The sequence below is a fragment of the Salvelinus fontinalis genome, chromosome 27 (assembly GCF_029448725.1).
Source record: "Salvelinus fontinalis isolate EN_2023a chromosome 27, ASM2944872v1, whole genome shotgun sequence".
In the NCBI taxonomy this organism is placed as follows: Eukaryota; Metazoa; Chordata; class Actinopteri; order Salmoniformes; family Salmonidae; genus Salvelinus; species Salvelinus fontinalis.
In genome coordinates this window covers 13,562,881-13,573,285 of record NC_074691.1, presented here as the reverse complement: position 1 = coordinate 13,573,285, position 10,405 = coordinate 13,562,881, and the positions used below count along the sequence as shown (strand labels likewise).

Sequence of the window (10,405 nt, the reverse complement as noted above, 5' to 3'; positions counted from 1 at the left end):
ACAGCCTCTCCTCACCATCTCCCCTGAGAGGCCAGTACTGTGACTGTGTGCTAGTGTGACAGCGTATAACTTCTCTGTCTTTGGCAAGAGAGCAGCAGGGGGACAATTTGGAGATGGCCCTTACAGTAAAGTAGTCCTACTTTACAGTAAAGACATTGGTCAAGAAGATCTTGTTGATCAACCAATAGCATGAATGTTCTATTCACATTTTTCAAAAAACAAGGAATATAAAAAATAGATTTCCCTAAAGCGAAATAACACCAGTCAATCAAAAGTGGATTTGAATGTTTAGGATAAAGATGCTTAGAGACAGAGCAAAAGAGAATAATGTATACTATTTGATTAGAACAACTTGATCTAATCAACACATTAACAGGGGTCTTTCATACCTCAATGCCCTATGGACCTTATGTTAAACCAAAAAACACCTTACCTAAGTGATAGTATTGCTGTCATTAAATAGGCTAGAATACGTAGGGTAGCAAACTGGCAATTGATTGCAGAATAGTGTATGTAAGAAGTAAGCCTAGTATTAACGATCATAGGCCTATACCTTTCAGCCCGGGTGGGCAGTTGAACTCAACAATTATTTTGATTAATTGTGTTGCGTGTCTACTTTTCTCCGCTGCTCAGCAGTTATCCCCCTCTCCCCAACGACACGGAGGCGGTCAGACTGGTTGGTCGACCCGACCACTTGGTGACGCCTGTGGATGAAACACGGAAGAGTTCATTCAAGGAATGAATATACTGTGGAGAAGCAGGCAGGATAGAAACAGACAGAGCGCGTCGGGATCCTTTCTATTACGGCAAAACTTCCTAAAGAAAATGATCCCATGAAAACGAAACAAATGTGTCTCCATATGCGCCTTCGTTGCGTTACTGTGGATAAAAGCTGAGATGTCTGTAAAGAAGAAAGTTAATGGATTCTTTGTCGTTTGGTCTATACTTTCCGCGGTCGGTGAAAAACTCGGTAAGCAAACTAACCGTTGTTAAAGCAACAGTGATTTACACGATTACCCAATACTTTTTGTACTACAACCGATGAGATTTAACAGATCTAGTTACCTTATATTCGATTTGAAATAAAATAAAATTCACCATGGTTCTGATCGTTTTACTTTGTACTAAACTTCATTCACTTTTGGTGTGCCTGATCCACATGGCAGATCAAGGGTTAATAACACTGTGTGGCATGTTCAACAAGCCTCGAATGTTAAGTAGCCTACGTGTGTGATAACTGGGTTGCCAACAGTCAAATGTAACAATAGTGTGTGGCATATAACTACAAGTATCTTATGCATCATACATTTGTTACATTAGATCATTGTTAGGCCACATTAAGTTACGATCAATCATGCAAAACGTTGAGAACTCTGACTCAAATGTAACCAGTCATGTTTTAAGTTGTCTTTCAAACATTACTCCTTGAGCTGTACTTATTAGATGAGGAATGTGCAATGGTTAACCATTAAGGCCTGTTGACTTTAGTTTAAAAATGCACTCTTATAGATTCATTGATCTCCACACTCTGCTTAAATATTTCAACCTTTCTACTGAGCAGAGACAGTTTGTTTCAACGTTTCCTCAGCAAATCCCCTACTTGTATGAGATTGTCAGCAGGCTTCCATAATATACAATATTCAAATGTGTTGTCAGTTAGGATGTCTTTGAACTATCATGTTGTTGACATGTAGGGCAACATACTATACCCGTCAATTGTAATCTAACAATCCTTGAGAAGAGACAGTAGGTGACTTTAACCAGTGACAAACCTGCCAAAAGGAACTGACTGGAGCTGGGTTCATACTAGCTATGATCGTCCTCTCACACCACAGTGACAGCATGGCTCGATTTTGTACTCATGTAACCTTCTAACCATGTAGGCTCATAGTAGGCTACGTGCCATTGGAAGCATCTCAATTGCGTACTCCTCGCATCCTCTCGCCTCCTTCTCAAAACCCATTGGAGGAAAAGGACCTCTGGCTTTCTCATCCAATGGGTTTTGAGGAGGCGAGGGTAGAGGACGCGAGGAGTATGCAATTGAGATTCTCCCTTACAAGTGGGGTCATCTTTTTGTGCCTGTGCTACTGTGGTATTGTCTCTCATTACCAAGGAGGCACCACTGGCTGCTGGCTCTTGAACAATGAACTGTAATGCCCCGCATGCCTTAGCACTCACAAGCAGTCAGTTTAGGAGACAGCTAAATCTCTCTGGCTGCCTTTGGGATTCTAATGTCGATCCATGCAGTGAGCAGTTTTAGTCCGATGCATATTATAGTCCAACACAGAGTTGGGGAAGAATTGATTCCGGTCATTGTTTGATGGTGTTTTCCCCCACCGCCTCCACCTGGCATTAGGTTGAGCCTCCCTGTTTGTCACATTGTCTACTTCCACGGCTCCCCCTCTGAGTGTTTGAGGTGAATATCTCATGTTTGTCCCGAGGGCAGTAGTCAGCCAGGTGATCAGGAGAGACAATGAGAGATGCGCTGGCATTTTACATTGAAATTGCATCATTATATTGTCTGCTACTACTCTATTTTTCACGAGTTTTTGTTGGTGTTTATCAGTATGCCTGGAGGGAAATAAGGATCCACGCCGTTTAGGTGGAATTAGCATAGGCGGCGCATCTATAAGGCTAAGCTTCCCCTAAAGTAAATTGAAATGCACAAGTTAGATAGCCTAATCCTGTCTATACAGTAATTAATAAAATGAAGGGCCTCCTGAGTGGCGCGGTGGTCTAAGGTACTGCATCGCAGTGCCACTAGAGAACCTGGTTAGAGTCCAGGCTCTGTCACAGCTGGCTGTGACCGGGAGAACCATGGGGGGGGGGGGGGTGCACAATTGGGTCCGGGTTATGGGAGGGTTTGGCCGGCAGGGATGTTCCTGTCCCATTGCACACTAGCGACTGCTGTGGCGGGCCAGGCGCAATGCACGCTGACACGGTAGTCAGGTGTACGGTGCTTCCTCATACACATTGGTGCGGCTGGCTTCCGGGTTAAGCGGGCATTGTGTCAAGAAGCAGTGCGGCTCGGTTGGGTTGTGTTTCGGAGGACGCACAGCTCTCGACCTTCGCCCCTTCCGAGTCCGTACGGGAGTTGCAACGATGGAACAGGACTGTAACTACCAATTGGATATCACAAAATTGGGGAGGAAAAGGGGTAAAATAATCAATAAAATGATTTAATCAACAATTATTATTATTTTTTATGATATTAAATGCTACTACACCAGAAAGCATAATTTGGATGATCATTAGCTTCTCGAGAGACAAAAGAAGCTTGTTTTTATTGTTTTAAATCGCATAGCCTGTGCGAGGGGCCTGCAATTTGGCCAGCGCTGCGTGGCAAATAGCAAAGAGATGGTTGTTGAGTTGAGAATGTCAGTGAAACAGAGGCCCAGCCAGGAATATCGCAATATTTCTAAATACAATCGCTGGAAAACATAGTTTGGAGTTCAAATGTCAGAGGAAGGCCCAAAGCCTGTTCCCAATTTTCCCACGCATAATAGAGAAACGTGATCATATACAAATGTAAGCAAGGTTTGAAATTATTATGTTCTAGTCAAATATATCTGTTTGGGCTTCCAAATGAGAGCGACTTTAACAGTGTTACGTCATATTGGCTGGATTTCTGCCTGTTTGAATGCCAATAACTCAGATACACATGAGAACATGAAATGATCCAGGGAATCGATAGAACGCCACTCAGAGATGCACAAAAACAATGTACCATTCAAAATGGGTGAACCTTTCTTTTGAATGTTTCCAACATTTTCGGATTAATAAAGCACCTATTGAGTTAGAACCATGGAGAGTTACCGGAAGTTGCAAGGAAAACAGGAGCTGCCTGCACTATTCCAGCACCATTTCAATGTTTCAACATCATCAAATCACCTATGCTTAGTCTAATACCATGACAACTACACTGAACAAAAATGTAAACGCAACAATTTCAAAGATTTTACTGAGTTACAGTTCATATAAGGAAATCAGTCAATTGAAATAAATTCATTAGGCCCTGATCTATGGATTTCACATGACTAGGAATACAGATATGCATCTACTTGTCACAGATACCTTTAAAAAAAGGATAGGGGCATGGATCAGAACCAGTCAGTATCTGGTGTGACCACCATTTGCCTCATACAGTGTGACAAATTTCCTACATTTCCTTCACGTAGAGTTGATCAGGCTGTTGAATGTGGACGGTGGAATGTTGTCCCACTCCTCCTCGATGGCTGTGCGAAGTTGCTGGATTTTGGCGGGAACTGGAACACGCTGTCGTACATGTTGAGCGAGAGCATCCCAAACATGCTCAATGGGTGAGTATACAGGCCATGGAATATCTGGGACATTTTCAGCTTCCAGGAATTGTGTACAGATCCTTGCGACATGATGCTGTGCATTATCATGCTGAAACATGAAGTGATGGCGGTGGATGAATGGCACAATAATGGGTCTCAAGATCTCGTCACGGTATCTCTGTGCATTGACATTGCCATCGATAAAATGCAATTGTGTTTGTTTGTCTGTAGTTTATGCCTGCCCATACCATAACCCCACTGTCACCATGGGGCACTCTGTTCAAAACGTTAACATCAGCGAACCGCTCACCCCCACACGACGCCACACACATTGTCTGCCGTCTGCCCGGTACAGTTGAACCGGGATTCATCCGTGAAGAGCACACTTCTCCAGCGTGCCAGTGGCCATCGAAGGTGAACATTTGCCCACTAAAGTCGGTTACGACGCCGAACTGCATTCAGGTCAAGACCCTGGTGAGGACGATGAGCACTCAGAGCTTCCCTGAGACTGTTTCTGACAGTTTGTGCAGAAACTCTGGTTGTGCAAACTCAGTTTCATCAGCTGTCCAGGTGGCTAGTCTCAGACGATCCCGCAGGTGAAGAAGCCGGATATTGAGGTCTTAAGCTGGTGTGGTTATATGTGGTCTGCAGTTGAGGCCGTTTGGACCTACTACCAAATTCTCTAAAAAGATGTTGGAAATTAAAATTAAATGATCTGGCAGCAGCTCTGTTGGGCATTCCTGCAGTCAGCATGCCAACTGCACACTCCCCCAAACCTTAACATCAGTGGCATTGTGCTGTGACAAAACTGCAGTGTGTTTCCCAGAGTCTGTTCTGGACTTTGTTTTGTACAACGCCACTCGTCACTACAAAACAACTTCAATGAGTTTTGGGCTAAAGTATGTAGCGAACGACAGAGCAGCTGAAGAATTTAGTCAGTGTGAGTCGTCAAGCTAGCTATAGGCACTGCATAGACAAATGTTGCCTTGCTATGAGTGAGAAATCTCAGGAGCATCAAAAAAGACAGACTGAAACCACCAACACAGGCACCCCATATCTGAGAGGATCGGAAAATGTCTAGGTCATGTTTGCTGGGGATGCTGTCAAGTATTAAAAAAGAAAAAAGTACTTCTGGAATAACTGTAAAAAAAATAATAATAATAAAAATTAAAAAAAACGACCAAAAAGTTCTACCTTAAACATACAGTAGACAGAGAGGTTGATTGTTAGTGTCCAAAACAAACCACTACATGAAAATACTCTTGAGCTGATGTTACAGGGCTCACTCTGCCCTTCTCTGTTTACACACCTATGGTCAGTAATGCTCTGTGGCATAGGTGTAGTCTATTTCCTCCTTTACCATTGTGGTAATGATGTCACCGCTCCTTCGCCTTCTCCGAGGTGGGTAGCTGCATCCTGTTTTTAAAATGTCCCGCTGTGCTGTTCGCCCAGCCTCACACCTGGACCTAGTTCAGCCTCGGACCACAAAGGCCACTGTGTGTGCCTGCCGCTCCATGGCTTGGGACTGGCCAGACAAGCCAAAGCTCCCATCTTGTTTTTTAATAGCCTCATTTGTCCACGGGCCTGCTAATTTTGCCGAAATGTTTATCCATTCAATTTGATTTACCTTCCTTGGAAAGAATCTAACTTTAGAGATTCTTATCCACAAGTCAGTGGTTTTTAATACATGTTTATTCCTATACAAAATGCTCCACCATCACTCAGAACCTACCATTGATGTCTGGACAGTGTTTATGTGCCACATATATCTGAGTTTAAGGGCCCAGTCCATAAACAAACCCTTTGCCCCTACCTCCTGGCCACTGGTGTGGTTGTGAGGCCGGTTGGACATACTGCCAAATTCTCTAAAACGACGTTGGAGGCGGCTTTTGGTAGAGAAATGAACATTAAATTATCTGGCAACAGCTCTTGTGGACATTCCTGCAGTGAGCATGCCAATTGTACGCTACCTCAAAACTTGAGACATCTGTGGCATTGTGTTGTGACAAAGCTGCACATTTTAGAGTGGCCTTTTATTGTCCTCAGCACAAGGTGCACCTGTGTAATGGTCATGCTGTTTAATCAGCTTCTTGATATGCCACACCTGTCAGGTGGATGGATTATCTTGGCAAAGGAGAAATGCTCACTAACAGGGATGTACAAAACATTTGAGACAAATAAGCTTTTCGTGCGTATGGAACATTTCTGAGATCTTTTATGTCAGCTCATGAAACATGGGACCAACACTTAACATGTTGCGTTTTTATATTTCAGTATAAATCTGAATGAAATAGATAGGTATGATTTGAAGAATTCAATAGGTAGCCTATATCAATATTGTAATTTAGTAGCTCAACCTTGCCTTTGATAAGAGGTTTAATTTTCACCATATTGCTAAGCAATAATGTCCTATCTACATGAAGTCGCAAGGGATTAGAGACTAGGACTGGGTCAAGGTCGGTGGGAAGCAGTCTGGTGACTGGTCTCTGTGGGACACAGCTGCCATGAGGCCCATGCAGGCCTGTTAGTGCTGTCACAGGTGTTAATGCCACACCCTGGGGGACAGTGGATTAACCTCCCTGTAAACAGGGGCCACTGTGTCACCAGGGCTCCAAGGCGTGGGATCCACTGACACACACACACACACACACACACACACACACACACACACACACACACACACACACACACACACACACACACACACACACACACACACATGGCCAAAGGGCAGCCCCACACCTGCAGGAGTCTGGCCCCAGCAGCTGAGTGTCTCAGACAGACACCCCACCTCTTCTTTCACCCAATGGGGATCTCCAGGGAGAGAGAATTGCCTTTCTTGGAGATTGTGTGTCAGTGTTATGCTGTGCGTTCCTAAGCAGAAATGCAGCAGGTATTTCTGTGAAGTAATTCCTGTTTGTTTTGACTTGTTGTTCTAAGGAGAAGATGTTGGCTCATGAGACATTGGTTCATTATGACTCAATGTGATTGATGTAATTAGGACTGACTTCAAATAGCTCTCATTAGGCGTTGTATTTGACTGACACAATGCAACATTTACAGTATGTTTGGCATGTCTTGACTTGTCTCCCTCCCACAATGTTTACTTACCATGAGTGATTCCTTTTGTATGTACTGGCATGTTCTCTTATTAGACCTGCTGCTGAAATTAGTAATGTTGGCTAGCAGACTGACAAATGTCTTCTTTACTGGTTGCTTGGCCTGGTTGTAAAGTGAAAGTTGAGCCTTAAATGTACAATGTTGATTGTCTTACAAAGATGTTCTTATTTGCCTTCCAGATGAGAGAGCACTTTGCATCTTATTGGTCTCTCTCCACCTAGCTCCACCGTCACACATTCCTCATATCATGGTCTAACAAGTCTTAAACGATGTAACTGAAATACAACACCAAAGTAGAGACAGAACTTCATCCTAATCTAACTCGACTTCTCCCCTATGGTTTTGTCCAGATGACGGTTGTGGCCACTCAGTGCTGGGCCCAGAGAGCGGTGTCCTCTCCTCTAAGAGCTACCCGGGCACCTACCCCAACAATACCTGGTGTGAGTGGAAGATCCAGGTGCCAGAGGGTAACAGCCTAGTCATCAGGTTTGGTGACCTCGACGTGGAGGCACGGGACTGCCAGTCGGACTACGTCAAGGTCCTCAAGGGAGGCTACGGGGGAGAACATGGTGAGTCTGAGTCAACCATCTTGACCTTGGCTATTGTCTCTCTGGGTCTATGAGTTGATGTATGACCTAGCTAGCTAGCTGTGGTAGTGGTGTTTCTACACAGAACAGTCTTCACAACGTTCCTTCCCCACAGATGAAAAGCACATGTCAGACTGCGCTTCTCTAATAACTTAGCCAAGGACAGAGTTCTTGTGGGGGATTTGACTATATATAGAGTGCTGGAGGAGGGAGCGGATGTCTCTGTGAGGCTGTTCTCAACTACAACAAAGAGGAAGGTGTGGAGGATCCTGCTGGTCTGAGAATTCAAGCCCACCGAGTATTCTATTAGTCTCTCTGTTACCTTGATCTCTGGGCTTTTGATAGGGTTTGAATATACAGTACCAGTCAAAAGTTTGGACACAGCTACTCGTTCAACGGTTTTTCGTTATTTTGACTATTTTCTACATTGTAGAATAATAGTGAAGACATCAAAACTATCAATTAACACATTTGGAATCATGTAGTAACCAAAAAAGTGTTCAAGAAATCTAAACATATTTTATATTTGAGATTCTTCAAAGTAGCCACCCTTTGCCTCGATGACAGCTTTGCACACTCTTGACATTCTTTCAACCAGCTTCATGAGGTAGTCACCTGGAATGCTTTTCCAACAGTCTTGAAGGAGTTCCCACATATGGTGAGCACTTGTCTGCTTTTCCTTCGCTCTGTGGTCCAACTCGTCCCAAAACATTTAAATTGGGTTGCGGTCGGGTGATTGTGGAGGCCAGGTCATCTGATGCAGCACTCCTTCACTCTCATCTTGGTCAAATAGCTCTTACACAGCCTGGAGTTGTGTTTATGGTCATTGGCCCGTTGAAAATCAAATGATAGTCCCACTAAGCGCAAACCAGATGGGATGGCGTATCGCTGCAGAATGCTGTGGTAGCAATGCTGGTTAAGTGTGCCTTGAATTCTAAATAAATCACAGACAGTGTCACCAGCAAAATACCCCCACCTCTATGCTTCATGGTGGGAACTACACATGCAGAGATCATCCGTTCACCTACTCTGCGTCTCACAAAGACACAGCGGTTGGAACCAAGAATGATTCACGCAGTCTCTGAACAGTTGATGTGGAGATGTCTGTTACTTGAACTTTGAAGCATTTATTTGGGCTGCAATCTGAGGTGCAGTTAAATCGCAATTTTCTGAGGCTGGTAACTCGAATGAACTTATCCTCTGCTGCAGAGGTAACTCTGGGTGTTCCATTCCTGTGGCGATCCTCGTGAGAGCCAGTTTCATCATAGCGCTTGAGGGTTTTTGCGACTGCACTTGAAGAAACTTTCAAAGTTCTTGACATTTTCTGGATTGACTGACCTTCAAGTCATGAACTGTCGTTTCTCGTTTCGCTTCATTTTTATTGCTGTTGTTGCCATAATATGGACTAACCGAGAATAAGTGCTCAGGGCTTTGCAGCAGATATGTAGAATGTTTGACTTGAATAAACAGGCCTTACAAATAGTGTGCTCTTAACTGACTCATACAGTAAGACATTGTGACCCTTAACCCTCCATGTAATCTTCCTTCAAATTTCTTTACATTGATTGACATACATTTGTTAGAAATCAATCAATTTGTATTGAACAAATTTTAAGGAAACAGTGACACAAGTGTGTACAACATGTGAGACGCCACCGCCACCTCACCTGACAACTAGTCACAGTATATCTGACAAGCAATAAAACGTCTGTCGGCTGTTAGCGGAGCGGAGCCCCACACAGAAGCATTTGTCATGCAGCACTGTGCCAGGAAGTCTCTCCTTCAGCCTGCCACTGCGAGTAAGAATGAGTAGGCTGGGGAGAAGAGCTGAGTATGGACTGAGGGTAATGTTGAGCTGCCAGATCCGTCTTAATGTAGTGAATGATTATCATGCCCATGTTGTAACTCACCCACGGCTGAGGTTACCAGTACAGAGGCCAGGGTGTCAAGGGCCCTTGGAAATCTCAGTGGTGAAACACTGCATGCCTTGGCTTCTCCCCTCAACAGCTTCCTGGTGGAAGTATTCCATTACCGACCAGGTTTCACAACGTGTGTTGCTCATAAATATCCATAGAAATTAGTGTTGTTTACAGTATCCCTTTCCCAGTCATACTTTTCTAACAGGAAATCGTGTCCTGACCTTGAAAGTGGTATTTTCACAGTTCTTTGAAACTTCTTCTTATATGACCCTTCTAATGTTCCGTAGGACAATAGGATTGAGGAATGTATTTGTTCATCATTAAATCCCTCAGTGTTGTTGACGTGTAGTACAGTGAGTCGGTGGATATAGTGATTTCCACCCAGAGGCTGTGGCTTCCATGGCGCTGACTGGTGGAGGCATCGTGTATCATCATGGCCGTCAGGTGAAAGCAAAGCCACAAAGGCCATGGAGACCAA

At 44.0% G+C, this 10,405-nt stretch overlaps 1 protein-coding gene across 1 annotated transcript in view; it reads left to right on the top strand.

Moving 5' to 3' along the window:
• Window positions 1–693: 693 nt before the first annotated feature.
• Window positions 694–10,405, top strand: part of LOC129825078 (discoidin, CUB and LCCL domain-containing protein 1-like) — a 46,879-nt gene continuing 37,167 nt past the window's right edge. Inside the window, exons 1-2 of the mRNA XM_055884837.1 lie at window positions 694–970; window positions 7,772–7,990. Of these exons, the coding sequence (XP_055740812.1) occupies window positions 898–970; window positions 7,772–7,990 (292 nt within the window). The 5' untranslated portion in view covers window positions 694–897. The remainder of the gene's footprint in view (window positions 971–7,771; window positions 7,991–10,405) is intronic.